This window comes from Lithobates pipiens, unplaced genomic scaffold, assembly GCF_037356315.1.
Source record: "Lithobates pipiens isolate NorthernLeopardFrog02 unplaced genomic scaffold, aLitPip1_a1.2 Scaffold_8, whole genome shotgun sequence".
Classification (NCBI taxonomy): Eukaryota; Metazoa; Chordata; class Amphibia; order Anura; family Ranidae; genus Lithobates; species Lithobates pipiens.
The window spans coordinates 250,654,323-250,672,632 of NW_027507903.1; the positions used below are offsets into that span (position 1 = coordinate 250,654,323).

General features: G+C 44.2%; 1 protein-coding gene and 2 non-coding genes across 3 annotated transcripts; all 3 read left to right on the forward strand.

The window, feature by feature from the left end:
• The first annotated feature begins 3,200 nt into the window (after nt 1–3,200).
• On the forward strand, nt 3,201–17,579 carry RPL18A (ribosomal protein L18a). The gene is made up of 5 exons (XM_077470109.1): nt 3,201–3,356; nt 9,125–9,304; nt 10,262–10,391; nt 16,546–16,655; nt 17,430–17,579. The coding sequence occupies exons 1-5, from the start codon at nt 3,339–3,341 to the stop codon at nt 17,520–17,522; spliced, it is 531 nt and encodes a 176-aa protein (XP_077326235.1). The 5' UTR covers nt 3,201–3,338; the 3' UTR covers nt 17,523–17,579.
• LOC143965194 (small nucleolar RNA SNORA68) lies at nt 7,107–7,234 on the forward strand. The gene has a single exon (XR_013271578.1). It is a non-coding gene; the product is annotated as a small nucleolar RNA SNORA68 (small nucleolar RNA).
• Nucleotides 9,465–9,592, forward strand: LOC143965195 (small nucleolar RNA SNORA68). The gene has a single exon (XR_013271579.1). It is a non-coding gene; the product is annotated as a small nucleolar RNA SNORA68 (small nucleolar RNA).
• Nucleotides 17,580–18,310: the final 731 nt, after the last annotated feature.

Genomic DNA, 18,310 nt, shown 5'->3' on the forward strand with positions numbered 1-18,310 from the left:
CACGGTGCAGGTGTCATTTCTGTATGTCACGCTGCTGGTGATCATCTCCTGCACCCTCTTCTTTGACTACCCTGACCTTCCCTCTCCTCCATTGCCTTCATGCGCTCCACAGTCCTGAATTGTCACAACAATTTCCCATATAAAAAAAGAATGCTTGTAGTTGTCGATCCCAGATTCACCTCATACATGTGTTATGTCATTGGCCATGTGGTGGGACTATGTTTGCACAGCTATTAATTATTTTGTGGCTGCAAATTTGACCTGTAGGTTTGCAAAGTTCGCCTCCCATTGAAGTCAATGGGGCCTGCCGCGAACGTTACGGTTTGCGAAACGTCCCGTCGGAAGTTCGTCCATCACTAGTCTCCACCGGAGGAGACACTGCGTGGATCACGGCATCCTGACATTTCTTATATGAGGAGGGCGGGGCCACCTGTCACCTGACCCCGCCCCCCTCTGACGCAGGGGGGAAATCAGGTTTCCGTTACATCAGAGGGGGCAGGGTCACCCTCACATCATTGGGGATGCAGGGATATGGAAGTTGGTGGGGATACAGGGATATAGAAGTTGTTAGGTGTATGGAAGTTGGTGGGGATACAGTGATATGGAAGTTGGTGCGGATACAGAAGTTGTTAGGGATATGGAAGTTGGTGTGGATACAATGATATGGAAGTTTGGTGGGGATACAGAAGTTGTTAGGGGTATGGAAGTTGGTGGGGATACAAGGATATGAAAGTTGGTGGGGATACAAGGATATGGAAGTTGGCGGGGATACGGAAGTTGTTAGGGATATGGAAGTTGGTGGGGCTACAAGGATATGGAAGTTGGTGGGGATACGGAAGTTGTTAGGGGTATGGAAGTTGGTGGGGATACAAGGATATGGAAGTTGGTGGGGATACGGAAGTTGTTAGGGGTATGGAAGTTGGTGGGGATACAAGGATATGAAAGTTGATGGGGATACAGAAGTTGTTGGGGGTATGGAAGTTGGTGGGGATACAAGGATATGGAAGTTGGTGGGGATACAGAAGTTGTTAGGGGTATGGAAGTTGGTGGGGATACAAGGATATGGAAGTTGGTGGGGATACGAAGTTGTTAGGGATATGGAAGTTGGTGGGGATACAAGGATATGGAAGTTGGTGGGGATACAAGCATATGGAAGTATGTGGGAAGACGGAAGTTGTTAGGGGTATGGAAGTTGGTGGGGATACAAGGATATGGAAGTTGGGGGGGATACAAGGATATGGAAGTTGACGGGGATACGGAAGTTGTTAGGGATATGGAAGTTGGTGGGGCTACAAGGATATGGAAGTTGGTGGGGATACAGGGATATGGAAGTTGTTAGGGATATGGAAGTTGGTGGGGGATACAAGGATATGGAAGTTGTTAGGGATATGGAAGGTGGTGGGGATACAAGGATATGGAAGTTGGTGGGGATACAAGGATATGGCAGTTGTTAGGGATATGGAAGTTGGTGGGGATACAAGGATATGGAAGTTGTTAGGGATATGGAAGTTGGTTGGGATACAAGGATATGGCAGTTGTTAGGGATATGGAAGTTGGTGGGGATACAAGGATATGGAAGTTGGTGGGGATACAGGGATATGGAAGTTGTTAGGGATATGGAAGTTGGTGGGGGATACAAGGATATGGAAGTTGTTAGGGATATGGAAGGTGGTGGGGATACAAGGATATGGAAGTTGGTGGGGATACAAGGATATGGCAGTTGTTAGGGATATGGAAGTTGGTGGGGATACAAGGATATGGAAGTTGTTAGGGATATGGAAGTTGGTTGGGATACAAGGATATGGCAGTTGTTAGGGATATGGAAGTTGGCGGGGATACAAGGATATGGAAGTTGGTGGGGATACAAGGATATGGAAGTTGTTAGGGATATGGAAGTTGGTGGGGGATACAAGGATATGGAAGTTGTTAGGGATATGGAAGGTGGTGGGGATACAAGGATATGGAAGTTGGTGGGGATACAAGGATATGGCAGTTGTTAGGGATATGGAAGTTGGTGGGGGATACAAGGATATGGCAGTTGTTAGGGATATGGAAGTTGGTGGGGATACAAGGATATGGCAGTTGTTAGGGATATGGAAGTTGGTGGGGATACAAGGATATGGAAGTTGGTGGGGATACAAGGATATGGAAGTTGTTAGGGATATGGAAGTTGGTGGGGATACAAGGATATGGAAGTTGGTGGGGATACAAGGATATGGAAGTTGTTAGGGATATGGAAGGTGGTGGGGATACAAGGATATGGAAGTTGGTGGGGATACAAGGATATGGCAGTTGTTAGGGATATGGAAGTTGGTGGGGATACAAGGATATGGAAGTTGTTAGGGATATGGAAGTTGGTGGGGATACAAGGATATGGAAGTTGGTGGGGATACAAGGATATGGAAGTTGTTAGGGATATGGAAGGTGGTGGGGATACAAGGATATGGAAGTTGGTGGGGATACAAGGATATGGAAGTTGTTAGGGATATGGAAGGTGGTGGGGATACAAGGATATGGAAGTTGGTGGGGATACAAGGATATGGCAGTTGTTAGGGATATGGAAGTTGGTGGGGATACAAGGATATGGAAGTTGTTAGGGATATGGAAGTTGGTGGGGATACAAGGATATGGAAGTTGGTGGGGATACAAGGATATGGAAGTTGTTAGGGATATGGAAGGTGGTGGGGATACAAGGATATGGAAGTTGGTGGGGATACAAGGATATGGAAGTTGTTAGGGATATGGAAGGTGGTGGGGATACAAGGATATGGAAGTTGGTGGGGATACAAGGATATGGCAGTTGTTAGGGATATGGAAGTTGGTGGGGATACAAGGATATGGAAGTTGTTAAGGATATGGAAGTTGGTTGGGATATGGACGTTGGTAGCAACACACATAACCATATTGAACTAGGTGGACATTTGTTCTTATTGAACTTTACTAATGATGTGACCTCCATCGTCTGGTGTCACGTCCAGGTTCACTCTCCTGGCCCTCGCACTCCATCAAACAACCCCAATGAATGACCAATCCCTTGCAACCCCAGGAGGACACCCAGTACCAACATGTCTCTGCTACACCAATTAAAAAAGTTTTTGGAAACAGAAGACACATCTCCAACTCATCCCTCCCTGCCAGCGAGCGCCAACCACAGATTACACATATATAAACCCAGTTTTTAGACCAGAGAGTCTGGCAGGAAGGGGATGACTGACTTGTAGCTCGTCCAATGAACACTCGAAGCTATATGGCGGCCAATAGGCGGCGACGTGCAGGGTGACGTATTGCAGCGCAGGCCTCTCCACTTCCTTTCGCTCGGCGGCAGGGATCGAGGCAGCATGAAGGCGTCCGGCACTGTAAGGATTGTCGTCGTAAAGCGGCCTGGTGGGGCTGGACGGGAGGGGAAAAGGCCGGGATGTGCTCCAGGGTCCCTCAGAGAGTGGCAGCCTCCCTCCATAACGTCTGCCGGCGCCTTATGGCCTCGCAAGGAGCTGGCTACACTCGCGGCCTACATCATGGCGGCTTCTAGTTCAGCCATGCGGCCGTGACCGGGGGGCAGGGTGGGAGATGGTCTGTGCGGGGAGGAATGGTGTGTGTAGAATGCTCCGCTTTCTCCACCTCTTGTGTGACCCCCCCCCCCCGATAGAGCAGTCTGGCGTGGGGGGGGCTGTAGACTCCAGGCCGGGGAAGTGCAGGAATGAGAGGCCTGAGGGCGGCCATGGACTTCTATGGGGCGCTGCACAGTGTGATGTGCTCAGTACACGCGTGCTCCTACCATGTGCTCTAGCTGCAGCCTCCTCAGCTTATATATTTAGCCACCTTCTCTCTTTTATAGATCTCAGAAAGCGAGGTATTATCTGACTTTGGAACCACCTTCTTGCTCGCTTAAAAAAAATCATGGTCTGGATTAGTATGACAGACTACTGACATTATACAATGTCTGCCACCTTATTTCTCAGAGGTGTCCCTTTAGGCTACCTGCCACGCTCTGATCAGATGTAAGTGCTCAGCTGCACATTTCCACCTGATTTCCTTTACCTTCAAATCGAAGGGCATCGGGTAAGAGGGTGCCCACAGGGCCACACAGCTTGCATTTTAGCCTGTAGCCTGTAGTCTGTCTTTCAGAGGCCTTTCTGTAACCTATTTTAATACCTGATTTGCCCAGTATGTTTTTTCAGCCTCCATTAACAGACCAAACTGTCCAGCAAATGTGGCAGAGGGCTGAGACAATCTTTTTCACCTGACGGGGTGCTTACATTATGCGAACAAATTCCTGCACCATTTGTCAGTTTACACTGATATGCGAACTGATTTGGGGGTTCTATTAACTTTTTGATACCTGCAGCAGTTCGCATAGGGCAGTGTGTGCTAACGGATGACATGTGATGCAGGAACTTGTACTGGAATCGCACAGGTTCTAGCATCGCATGAGTGGACCGAGCCTAAATTTACTAATCTACCCAGTATTCCCCTCTTGCATAGATTGTAGAGCTGCACAATTAATCATTAAAATCATGATCTCGATTCAAACCCCCCCATCTCTAATGCAGAGTTTGCCAATTCTTTCCTATATCAAGTGGAGAGACTTATCTGCTCACTCAGTTGTCAAAAGAAAACATCAGGACAGTCTGCCAAGTGTTTAAAATAAAACATTGTAACTAACTTCCTCAGATCAAAGGGAAACTGTTTTTTAGTAAATGCAGGACATTTAACCACTTAGTCAATCTTTTTCTGACGTTTATGTTAAAATCAATATTTTTTTGCTAGAAAATTTATATATATTTTTTTCTCTATATCAGAGACCCTAGGGAATAAAATGTCAATTGCTGCAATATTTTGTCACACTATTTGCCCAACGGTCTTTCAAATGCAATTTTCTTTGGGGGGGGGGGGGATACACTTCAATGAATTAAAAAAAAAAAACCAGTAGTTAGCCCAATTTTATTTTAATGTAGATGTTAGATCCCAATTCTCAGTGTATCTTAGCAAAAAATTGTGATTCTCATTTTAGCCAGAAACGTGCAGCTCTAATAGATTGACAGTGCTGCAGTCCCAAGATGGGATCCAGTGGAGTAGTGAATGTAGCTACAATAAAAACTTAGTACGCTATAGGTTTTCTTTCAACCCAGTAGGTTGAAAGAAAAACTGACAGCTCAGATCAGAAACTGCTGTACTAACAATCTGTTAGTACAGCGATCTCCCCTGCTGAGCTATTGTGTTCTGACGGATGCTGGCCCCGCTAGAACACTCCATTCAGTGCTATCAGCCATTGGCTGAGAGCACTCATTGGGAGACAGTTGACCACTGGTCTTTCTGCATGTTCATGCAACAGAAGCTAGCCGAACAGCTGGCTTCTGTCAGACCGGCTGCAGCACACACAGGCCGAATGTTGGCTAATTTTTATTGAACAGGCTGATGCCCAACGTTTGAGCCATGTACTAGGCTTAAGGTCCTTTTCACATGGGTGGACCAATCGGGTACACTTGTCAGTTTTTAGGCAAACCTAATTGGACCCTCTATAGAACAGCAGGTCTCAGTGGACATCCAGTCCTATCTGCTAAAAACAGATGGGTGAGGATTTATTCCCTAGCCCTCTAGCCTAGTGGATTGGATGGCCATTGGGTGTAAACAGACAAGGTGTTCTGTTTACATCTGAACATCCATAGAGGCGAGCAGGCTGTGTCCTCTTTGCATAAGTGGAGCAAACACTCAAGCCTTCCGCCGCTCAAGCCATTCCCTGCTGAGCTGGTGGAATTCACCAATGTGAAAGAGGCCCAAGACCGCAGGTTTGCTACTGGCTGATTAACAGATGAAAATAAAGGGTGAAATAAAATTCAGCCACTGTATCCAGTGATTGGTAGGCTGCAATATGACATTTGTTTTGGGTTTAGTTACACTCTAGGTCTAGTTCACACCAGATGCTTTTCCATAGCATTTTTAAACCACATTAGAAAAAAATGCATGTGGTGGTTTCCATGTATTCTAATGGCCTTAGTTCACACCAGTGTGGTCAGTTCCAGTTCAGTCAAAAGTAGAACCTGTTGCGTTTTTTTTTTTTTTTTTTTTTTTGCATCTGAATTGTGTCAACACACGTAAACGTGCCAGGACACACATCGCCCTGAATTAAAAAATATTTTCCAAGTGTCAAAATAAAAGGGGGCGAGTAATGTACTGGAATGCATCAAAATTGTGGTTTGAATCAGCCTTTATGTCAGAACGCTAACAGATACTTTAACCACTTGTTGGCTGGCCGTCCGCTGTCATTGTACATCGGCTGTTTGAAGAGGAATATCGTTATGGTAGCAGCTAGCTGCCATAACCCCGGTGCATGCTCTTCGGTGGCCGGCTTTCAGGTAACTGGTCTCTGTGGCGTATTTGCCGCAAGGTCACTTTTATGGGGTGAGGGTGGCCTCACTCTCCTGCTACCGCTGGAGATTTTTAGGGGAAATTATTGTCGCCATTCCAAGAGCAGGCACAATTTTGAAGCATGACATGTTTGGTATCGTTACTTGGCGTAACATTATCTTTCACAATATAAAAAAAATGGGCTAACTATTTTATTAAAAAAATTCTAAAAGTGTGCTTGTAAGACCACTGTCTAAATACGGTGTGACAAAGTATTGCAACAACTTCTATTATTCTCTAGGCTGTTGTCTTTGGGGCAGATAACAGGCATTTTTCTGCCTTTTACATTGGTTACCTGAACACAATTGCAGTAAAAAGCGGCAGAATTGGGCGACTTTAACGCTCAGGTGTGAGTGCAGACTAAATGTCTTAAGATTGGCAAGGGTTACAAAAGTCCCCATACTTGCCTATCCAATAGTCCGGTGCCGGCATAGTCTAGTCTACTTGCCAGTTTTCGGGCCTCTTCATTGGCTGGTACTGGATAACATTGCCCAGGAGGCAGTCATCCCATCAATGTATACTGAGTTAGGCACATGCATCTTAGTTTACAATGCTGGATAAGATGGCAGGTAGTTATTGCAGAAGGCAGTGCATGTGTGTTTTGCAATAAGTCTGCCTTCCCACCGCGTACCTTTATGAAGATTAGTTTGGTGTTGTGCAGTGAAGGTAATTGCTTGAACAGGACTTGGCACAGAATGTCGGGTGCACACAAAACCCAAAGATTATTATTCTGTGTAATAATCTTGTCTGGTGTGCGCATAGCAACAGGACTTTGTCGCCTTTCTGGAGCTGATGTGCCCATGAAAGTGAAACTGATAGTTCTACACCTGTAATTCATTTTAGTTGTGAATTTTCACTTTTAGGTGGAGTTAATGCTGCCATAAACTTATTTTCTTTTATCATGACTGGTATTTTAATGCTCCTCAAAGTTGAGTGAAACATTGTGTGGCACTCTGGTATGACTACTCTATTGGCTACAACTAAAGCTGGATACACAGTATACAATTTTCTGTAGATATTTTTTATTTTTTTTTCCCTTTTCCTTCAGATTTACCAAAACCATATGAGGTCAAGCCTTAATGCCGCTTTCACACTGAGGCGCTACAGTGCTAAAAAGAATAGTGCCTGCAAAGCAAGGGCTTTCACACTGGAGCGGTGTGCTGGCAGGACGCTCAAAGTCCTGCAAGCAGCTTCTTTGAGGCACTTTAGGAGCGGTGTATTTACCGCTCCTAAAGCGACCCTGCCAATTGAAATTGATGGGAAGCGGTGGTTAAAAGCACCCTGCTAGCAGCTGAAAAGCTCTGCTAAAACTATGGTAAAGTGCTGCTGAAAATATCAGTGCTTTACTCCCGGCACGGCTCAGCGTGAAAGTGCACTAAGTTTCAATTTAAATGCAATCAGGAAGGCCCTTGCACTACATGGTTTTGGTAAATCTAAAGTAAATCAGACTACAAAAGTTGTAATGTACATGGGCACTATGTTGGCTATTAAAAAAAAAGTGCCACTGCACAAGATAAGCTTGCTGTAAATTCTGCGTCCTGCACTTTCAGGACAGTTGAATGGCCTAAACCCTGCTATGCAGTGGTTTCATCCCGTTGGCCCTCCTTATGTCTACAGGGCACAGTGATATAGGGGCTGATAGAAGAAACCACTGTGTACACTCAAAGGTATCCAATGAAAAATAATTTTCAGCAGTTGCTGAACATGTGTGGCCTGTGTTACTAGGCTTAAGTAAGGAAGTAAGGCCCCTTTGACATGGGCGGATTGATCGGGTACACGTGTGTGTGTGTGTGTGTGTTTTTTTTTTTTTTTTTTTGCAAACTTGATTGGACCCTCTATGGAGCAGCAGGTATCAACGAACATCCAGTCCTATCTGCTAAAAACAGATGGATGAGGATTTATTCCCCATCCATCTAGCCTAGTGGATTGGACGGCCATTGGGTGTAAACGGACAAGTTGTTACATCCGTCCATAGAGGAGAGCAGGCTGTGTCCTCTGCATGAGTGGAGTAAACAGACAAGCCATCTGACCTGCTCAGTGGGAATCGGCAGACCAATTCCCTGCTGAGCTGAGTCCCTCATGAAGGTGCATTTTAATTTGTTTGACTGGTTCTCTTTAACCACTTGCAGACCACCCACCGTGGAGATGACTCTAAGTTGACAGTAAATGCCAGGGTTATGGCAGCAGCTAGCTGTCATAACCCTAGTATATTTCTCCACAGTGGGCGATCCTCTTTCACATAAATGATTCCAGCGGCAAATTTGCCACAGGATCACTTTTATGGGTTAGGGGAGAAAGCCCTCGCCTGCCGTTTACCGAAGAGATTAGCAGTGGTGGAAAACGATTGGATCCAATGAATGGGCAGGAAGTCAAGTGAGGGCAAGATGGCTCTCACTTGACTCTATGCCCTTGGAGGACCAGACCAACATCAAACATCACTTCTGCCCTCTGGCCCTAAAGGGCCCATATTTGTATATACCTTTTTTCTTTTCTTTTTTTTACAATAAGTTTGCCCACTCAGTTTTACAGCGGGGCTTCAGTGCCGCTTTAACACCTTTGGGGTGTCCTTTTAATTTTCTTATGACATTTTTCAGCTTTGTGTGTATAAATCTGATAGTTCCAAGGTCTCAGACTGTTATAACTGTATGAAAGTTGCAGGTTCTCCAGTTACTGCAGAAACGAAAATATTAACCATAATTTTGCTGTTTTTCTTTTGTAGCTAAGGGAGTACAAAGTAATCGGGCGCAGTCTGCCTACTGTCAAGGCACCTATTCCACCTCTTTACCGTATGCGAATTTTCGCTCCCAACCATGTTGTTGCAAAGTCTCGTTTTTGGTACTTTGTCTCTCAACTGAAAAAGATGAAGAAGGCATCTGGAGAGATTGTGTATTGTGGACAAGTAAGTTATCTGAAATGCTATAGACAAGAACTACTTTGTGGTGGTGTCTTTAATTTGAGAAGGGGGGGAAACAAAAAAAAAATCTGCTGTATAAAGATTACAGCTTGGTGGTGTGCAGTAAAGGTAATTGCTTCAAGAAATCTTGGCATAGAATGTCAGGGATGCACACAAAACCCAAAGATTATTATTCTGTGTAATAATCTTGTCTGGTGTGCACACAGCAACAGGACTTTGTCGCCTTTCTGGAGCTGATGTGCCCATGAAAGTGAAACTGATAGTTCAACATTTGTAATTCATTTTAGTTGTGAATTATCACTTTTAGGTGGAGTTAATGCTGCCATAGACTCATTTTCCTTTATTGTGACTAGTATTCTTAATGCTCCTCGAAGTTGAGTGAAACATTGTGTGGATCTGTGGTATGACATAGTTTATAAGCTACTCTATCTTGGTTACAGCTTACATATGGGCAATATGTTGGCTATTTATATATATTTTTATAAAAAAAAAAAAGCACAAGTCTGCCACTGCACAAGAGAAGCTTGCTGTAATTTCGTCTGCATCCTGAACTTTCAGGAGACTTTAATGGCCTGATCCCTGCTATGCAGCCATTTCATCCAGTGGGCCCTCCCTATGTTTGCAGGGCCCAGTAGCGCACGGGCTGATGGATGGAACCACTGAGTGCAGGTGGAGGCCAGGCATTGGGTATACCCACGTGTCAAATGCAAAAGGCTTTTCGGCAAGCTGATCCCCTTTTCAGTAGTAATGGGGCTAACACCCTGGGCTTTGTTTTAAATGGCTACAGAGTCGCTTGTGTAGCCTAGCTAAACACATTCCTCAGGAACAATTCGTAAGGAAAGAATTTGGTCATGTAACTTCCGATTAACATACACAGATTGATGCGTTGTGTGGTTTTTTTATTTTTTTTGTTTAATATTTTTTTTCTTAAATGCTTTTCAGGTTTTTGAGAAATCTCCACTGAAAGTGAAGAACTTTGGCATCTGGCTACGCTATGACTCCCGTAGTGGAACACACAATATGTACAGAGAGTATAGAGACTTGACTACAGCTGGAGCTGTGACACAGTGCTGTAAGTAGCTACTTTAGTGTGGGATTTTTTATTTATTTTTTGTTTGTTGCATAAACCATTTCTGCAGTCACAGAACTTTACCTCAAAATGAGATGTTGCCCTAAAATGGGCATTCATCAGTGTTGTGTTTTTTTTTTTGTTTTTTTTTTAAATAATCCCCATACTTGTGATTTTGTTATGAAATAGTTTTAGGATAGACCTGTAGTAATGCAAACATGTGGTATGTACAAAGGACCACATCTAAAGCCGGGCATAGGTGGCTTGAAATTTGTCTGGTTCAGCAGGAACTGGACGAAGTTTGATCCATGTGTGGCAATCCGTTTGACAGAGGATCTTTAGAATGAAAAGTTTTTGACCATTCCCATTCAAGAGTCAATCAGCAGCTGCTGATTTTATTCTGACAGTGCAGCATCCCACTGCCAGAACACAAGGTCTTCCTTGTTCTGCATGGATGAAGAAATTGGTTTGTAATGCTTCGATACTGGGCTCTTTAACCCCCCTTCCTGCCTGGGCCAATTTTCAGCTTTCAGCGCTGTCACACTTTAGGCCCATACACACGATCAGACTTTTTGACAACAAACATGCAAATTGGCTGTTTTGGAGCAACATCCGACCGTGTGTACGCTCCATCGGACAAACTTTTGGTTTTCATCTGACTTTTGTTGGCTGTGCAAACGGACAAACTTTCTGGCAACAAAAGTCCGATGGAGCAAAGTCTGATCGTGTGTACAGAAAACCATAGGACTTTTGTACAAAGTACAAACAGGCATGCTCAGAACCAATGCAAAAGATCAGACAACAATACAGTTGACCAAAGGTGGCGGTAAAGAGCAGAAAAACCACGTGATTTGGTGAAAGTTGGCTGAAAAAGTCCTGCTGTGTGTATGCAATACAAGTTCAGGGCCGACGCCCTTTGTACAAAAATCCAAGGGAAAGTTTGTACAAAGTCCTATCGTGTGTATGAGGCTTTTGAATGACTATTGCTGTGCTGTACCCAAAAGATATTTTTAACTTTTTTTTCTTTTTTGACAGCTAATTGAAGTTGAACACTGCAGGGATAACTTTCCCTCTGCTTCAGTGGTCTAATGTACAGAGGAACCTTGGCTTACAAGCTTAATCCATTCCAGGAGAATGCTTGTAATCCAAAGCACTCGCATATCAAAGTGAGTTTCCCCGTAGAATTCAATGGAAACAAAGATAATTCGTTCTGTATTGACTTCTGTTGCATGCAATACCACGTGGGGGGTTGGTGCCAGAGAGCCTCAGATACTCAGACGGCTTGTCTGGACTCAGGACCCGAGTATTTCTGAACCATTCCGAGAGTGTCACCGGCACCTCTGGCCAAATGCTATACTGCATGTTTTGTGAGGCAGCCTTAGCACGGCATTGGCATCCTCAAACGTCAAGCATGGGAAGGTATGCTTTAAAAGGCACCATTTGTGCTTTTACATGCTGCTGGGACACGAGCAAAGGTAGCATATAAGAGCTTTGATACATTTACTACTGCATCAGGCTGAGCATTAATAGCAGTAACAGGGCTGGACTATTGCTCAAGCAGTGGATGCGTTCCTTCTGGTAGTACCTCTGCTTTGTGTATCGGGCTGCAGCAGAAGGAGGGGTAAGAACGCCTCAAAAGGCTATATAGATTGACTTCTACAGTCGCACAGAAGCCTAGAATCATCTAAAAAAAAAAAAAAAAAAAAAAAGACCTCCTCCCCTAAGAGTAATATGGCTGGTCGGAGTGAGCCATCAGGAGGGGCAAGTGTTGCAGCTGCTCTTAACACTGCAGCCCTGTGTATTACTAAGGAGATTTTTTTTCTTCAACCATCTTAAGCTTGGAGCAAAAAATGTATGCTTTAATTGCATCCCAGAATGGGACTAAACACAGCAGGTCCTCCATCCTTCAGGACCCTCTTTTGCCAAGGAACTTGGAGCAAGAGATGGTGAATTTCTTTCAAAGGACCAGGAAGAGGCTGAAGTTGCCTTCTGAAGAACCTGATACGAAATTGTCAGGTTCGCAGGAAAGATTGTTGGTACAGTATCTCACTGAATTGGTCTGCTCCACATTTTTACAGTCAGTCGATGAGCCCACTTCTGGTTTGGGTTCGCTAAAGCCTCACCAATCTGTTCATTATTTTTCCTATCCATTCATGGCAATGGAAGCGAATGTATTCTGAATGGGAGAACCCATTTATTTTTTTTCCCCTCTGAAAGTTTTCAATACTGTATCCTATGGAGGAAGAGTTTTATAAGAAATGGGGAGTTCCAGCAGTTCCCGCTGCTATATCCTCTGTATAAAAAATAAATAAAAAAACCTGACTTGTCCAGTAGACAATGCTCATATGCTAAAGTATCCAATGTATAAGTTGCAGTTCAATTTTAAAAACTAGTTCAGTCATTCAACCTGCGCTGGCAGCGATTGGTGTATCTCAGTCCTTAAAGGACCAAATTATAAAAGTACTCAAAGTTATTCCTGATCAGCAGGCCCAGGATTTGGCCAGGATATCAGAAGCGTTGTTTTACAGTAGAAGCTATGAAAGATTCTATTCTCCAGGCCTCACGGCTCATTCTAGAGCTGGTACATGTGCGTGGAATCCTATGGTTGAAAAATTGGTCAGCCGAGGCGCCATGCAAAAAAGCTCTTGACCAGTTTCCCTTTTCATGGTGAATAGTTGTTTGGAGACAATCTGGATAAGTATATCCAAAGATTTTCTAATGGGTAAAGTTCCCTTTTACCGGTTAAGAAGTTTAAGCATTTTTCTATTCAGTGCCAGGGGCATCTGCCTCCAGGCAGTCACGACGGCCTCCACTGTCAGGTTCAAGAGGTAAACCTCGGGGTCAGTCCCAGGGCCAAAAAAGGGCCTGAGGGAAGATACCCACAAAAGAATACTAAAGCCTCCTTTTATGAAGGTGCGCCCCAGCTCGCTCAGGTGAGGGGAAGGCTTCTACAGCTTTCAAAGATCTGGCAGGAGCAATGTCAAGACAGGTGGGTGGCTTCCTCGATTTTTCTCTAGGTTACAAACTAGAGGTCCGAGAGTTCCCGTCTCATTTTCTCAGATCAAACGTTCCCAGACATCCAGTAAAGTCTTTCTAGCTTTGGATCATCTCTTGTCTCAAAGACTATTGGTAGTCCCATTGGAAGAGCAAGGTTTGGGGTTTTATTCAAACCAATGGGGATGTCGGACCCATTTTAGATCTCAAAGATCTAAACCGGTTTTTGAATATCTGTTCTTTTCGGACCACTTTGTCAAGGACAAGGGATCCAAGGGCATGAATAACAGATGCCTTGGTCTTTCAGTGGGATCAGTTTCACTGATCTATGCGTTCCCTCCTGTTCTGCTTCCGCGTCCTCTTTGCAGGATCAAGCAAGGGAAGGAGGGGATTCTGGGGGCCCAGGAGATCTTGGTTTGCCGAGGTCATAAAGATGGCGATAGAGGACCCTTGGACCCTACCACTGTGGCCAGACCTTCTCTCACAGGGTCTAGTATTCCATCCTACCTTACAAATGCTAACAAATTTTAACAGTTTAGCTATTGAGACCCACTTTCTAAAGGGCCATGGCCTTTTAGTAGTTGCTACTTTGGTTAATGCTAGGAAGACGGCCCCCAGAGTCGCATACTATAGATTCTGAGAGGCATATGTCTCCTGGTGTGAATCCAGGGGTTGGCACCCCATAAAATGTCATGGGTAGGATCCTTGAATTCCTACAGATGGGATTAGAAATGAAGCTGGCCTTAAGTACTATCAAGGGCCAGGTGTTGGCCTTAGTCTCCCCCCCAACGACCACTTGCTTCACACTCTTTGGTTTGTAACTTTATTCAGGGGGTAACTCGGATTAATTCCCCCAGTTAGGTCAACCCTTAAATTTAGTCGTGTCGGCTTTACAAAAACAGCGTTTTTGAGCCCATCTGAGATTCCCTCGGTCCACTTGATGAGAAACTTTTTTTCTCGGTTGCCGTATCTTCTGCAAGAAGAGTATCGGAGTTGGCTGCTCTTTCTTGTAGCCGTATTTGATTATGCATAAGGTTGTGTTGCGGCCTCATCCTAATTTCCTACCGAAGGTAGTGTCAGGTAATTTAAACCAGGATATTGTTCTGCCTTCACTTTTTTTTCCAGAACCTCCATTATGTGGAAGAAAAGTCACTACATTGTCTTGATGTGTTCAAGGTCTATTTGAAAGTGACGGTTTGTTTTTGTTTGCATTGCCAGATGGTCCTGAAAGGACAGGCAGCGTCGGGCTGTTAGTGCTTCTCGGGCAGTGCATCACCAAGCCTCCATGGCTCAGATCTGCAAGGCTGCAACTTGGTCTTCAGTCCATACATTTACCAGATTCTATAAAGTAGATGTAAAAGGTCATGAGCCTATCGCCTTTGGGCACAGTGTACTTCAGGCTGCAGTATAAGTCCTCTAGTCTTAGTGCCCTTCTTCTCCTTCTCTCCTTCTCCTTCTTCTCCTTCTTGCTATGGGACATCCTACATAGTAACTATAGCTCTGTCCTGTGATGTATAAGAAAATAGGATTTTTAAAACTGCTTGCAAAATACTTTTCTTTGTAATACATCAGGAGACAGAGGTCCCTCCCTTCTTGGTATACACGTGTATTGCTTTGCTTCAAAACTGAGGTGCTCCCAGTAGTGGGAGGGGTTATATAGGGAGTACTTTTTGTCTTGGGGCGTGCCATTGTCCATCACCTAAATGTGGCCTATAACCCACATTTACTATGGCTCTGTGTCCTGTGATGTACTTCAAAGAGGATTTTACAGGTAAGCTGTTATAGGGATCCTATTTAACAAAAAAATTTGCTAGTGTTTTGAAAACGCTTGTTAATCATGTTAGGCCCCTTTCACACGGGACGGATCAGTAATGATCCGCTTGCTCAGCAGGGATCACTCCGTTGTCCCCGCTGAGCCGGCGGATAACAGGGTGGTCTCTGTCATCTCTCCATTCTCCTCTATGGGGGATCGGACGAACACGGACAGTCTGTCTATGTTCATCCGCTCTGCAGACGGATAGAAAAATAGGATTTTCCCCCGTCTGCAGAATCGGACAATAGCGGAGGCGGGCGATATCTGCGGGTGTTCATCAGCAGACACCCGCTATCCCATAGGAATGCATGTATGTCCATAGTTCATCTGCAAACGGATGGATGGAATACGGACATACTGTCCGCATGTGTGAAAGGCGCTTAACTCGTAAACAAAGGTTCCACTGTATTCTGATTCAGTTCACACTTTCCACACAGGGACAGTGCTAACTCTCCATGAAGTTTGCTCATCCATATTTGAGTAAGCAAGTAGCACTTCATAAAGCCTGTTTTGCCTGGCCTTAGGTGATGTGTGTGTGGGGGAATTTTTGGGTACTTGCTCTTTAATCAAAGTTGCCGACAATAAAAACTAAGATAATGTAGGGCAGATACTCCATTTTTAGTAGCAAGGTACCTAGTGTGTAATCTGCATTTCTCATTTGGCTGTGAGTGCACTCTTAGCTGTCAGACTATGCTGTTTAAAGCTGTAGTAAACCCAGTTTCAAAAAAAGCTTACATTCCCGGCATGCCGGAAATGCAAACTTTCACATTGGTTGTGCTCTCAACCAAACTTTCAAATCATCCAATGGCTGGTTTCATAACTGATCACATGTGCAGCATCATGGCAGTTAAAGAATCATTAGAGGCCAAGATGGAGGCTTCCTTGACTGAAAACGATAGAAGGGTTTACTTCCACTTTAAGGAAAGGTGAAAATGAGGTGCAGGGTACAAGATTTTGGTATGTGCATTAAATTCACTGCAATTTTTTTGGTTGGGTGGGCCTGCACATTAGGTGCACCATTTAGTAATGGGTTTACCCCGAGTTGGGAATACACATGTTGAACAGTCTATTAAGAGCACCAAAGCAGGTGTCCAAGAGTTTTTGGCGCTTTTGTCCGGATTCTATAAAGTTAACGTGATATGACCTGAACTACCAATGTCAGTTTAGGATTTAGAGGTGCTCAGGAATGGCACACGTTGTATAGGGTTCCCAAGTCTTGATATTTAGCATGTTGTTTAGTGGACCACCACATTTTGCATCCAGCATTGTAATTTTCATGTTTTATAAAATTGTGAGCTTTTCATTTTCTAAGTCACTCACTTTTTTTTTTTTTTTTTTTCTCTTCTCTAGACCGTGACATGGGTGCACGCCATCGTGCTCGTGCCCATGCTATTCAGATCATGAAGGTTGAGGTGATTCCTGCCAACAAGTGTCGCAGACCTGCCATCAAGCAGTTCCATGTAAGTAGGACCCTTGTGTAACCATGGAATACCTACTGTTGCAAAAGAAGGAAAGCAAGCATGATTGCAGTTTTATAGACCTGTTATGGGTGAACACTAGTTTCCATTCAAATGAAAAAATGTGGGAGAAATCTTTTGTACACATGTCTGAGAAATGCATGAGAGAATGTCTGTAGTTTCTACAGCATGTTTTGGTGCTTGTAGCCTTAATAAAAGGCCTTTGTTTTAAAGCATGGTCCCCTAGAAGTACATGCTTTTCCCTTTGGATTCATATCACTCCTTTTAGCCATCAAGGGCAAAAACAAGCATGTAAGCTCTAGTTGGATTTTTGTAATACTCTAACATTGTCACATGGGTGGAAAGGGAATTTCATGCACCTCCCATATATCAGTATAGAAAGCATGTGCAAGTAAGAATTTGCCAACACATGGCATTTTAATATGTGCCCCATGCAGGGCCATGTTTTGCTGGCAATGGGGTTGCACCAATGTCAAACTGGGAGCAGCGGCTGTTTGTGCAGCCACTGTATCCCGATTGACAGCAATGGGACTGTAGGTAGAGGGATGCACAATATACCTCTGCATCCCATTCCAGGAAAACGTGGCCCCAAACTGTGTAAACAAGGCCTTAAAATACAAGACTGTTCTGTTGAGAGCGTGTGCAAGTTTAACTTTGACGCTTGATTCTCTGCAACACTGTTATGCATTTAATTAAAAAATATTCTTTCAGAATTTAAATCTGCCATATAACTGACAATTTTTTTATTTATTTTAGGACTCAAAGATCAAGTTCCCTCTACCACACAGGGTTCTGCGTCGCCAGCACAAGCCTCGCTTCACCACCAAGAGACCAAACACCTTCTTTTAAGCAAGTCAAAAACTCGCTCCTTCTCTGGTCAAATAAAACTATTTGTGAAAAAAACAAGCATTGTTAATTCTTTGATTTCAAAACCTTGTGTTTTTTTTTTTTTTTTTTTTTTATAGTACAGTTGCTTTGGAGAAGAATGCAAAGGTTGCATTAAAAAAACCTGCAGTACTTGTGTCCAGTGGTGATCAGTTAGTATGTGGGTGCCCCCCCCCCCCCCCCCACGCACACTGTTATGCCAGCACTCAAGAAGAGCTGTAAAAGCCAAGAAATCCTAAGTATTGGCTTTTCAAATGCTCGCTGAACACAATGCGTAGGTCTAGTGTATTGTAAGTTAAACTTGCAGCTTACCAGTTTTTAAAGTGGTGGCAAAGGCAGAAGTAAGTATATGTGTGTGTGTTTTCTGCATTAAGAAAAACCTGTGCCGCAGCCCCAAATACTTACCTGAGCCCCATCTCTATCCAGTGATGTGCATGAGTGCCTTGGCTGTCTGGGGACTCTGCTGATTTTGTGAGACAGCAGCGCCATTGGCTCCCGCTGCTGTCAGTCGGCCAATCGGGAAAGGAGGTGGTGCCAAACTGGGTCAACACAGCAGCGGCCTGGGTGCCCTCATAGCAAGCTGCTTGCTGTGGGGGGACCTCAAGAGGGAGGGGCAAGGGAACAGATGAGAGGATCTGGGTTGCTTGGTGCAAAACCACTTCATACAGCAGGTAGTATAACATGGTTTTTAAAGAAGAAAAACAAATTTAGTATCACTTTAAATATGCTTGCTGCATTAGTTTTTGTCCTGG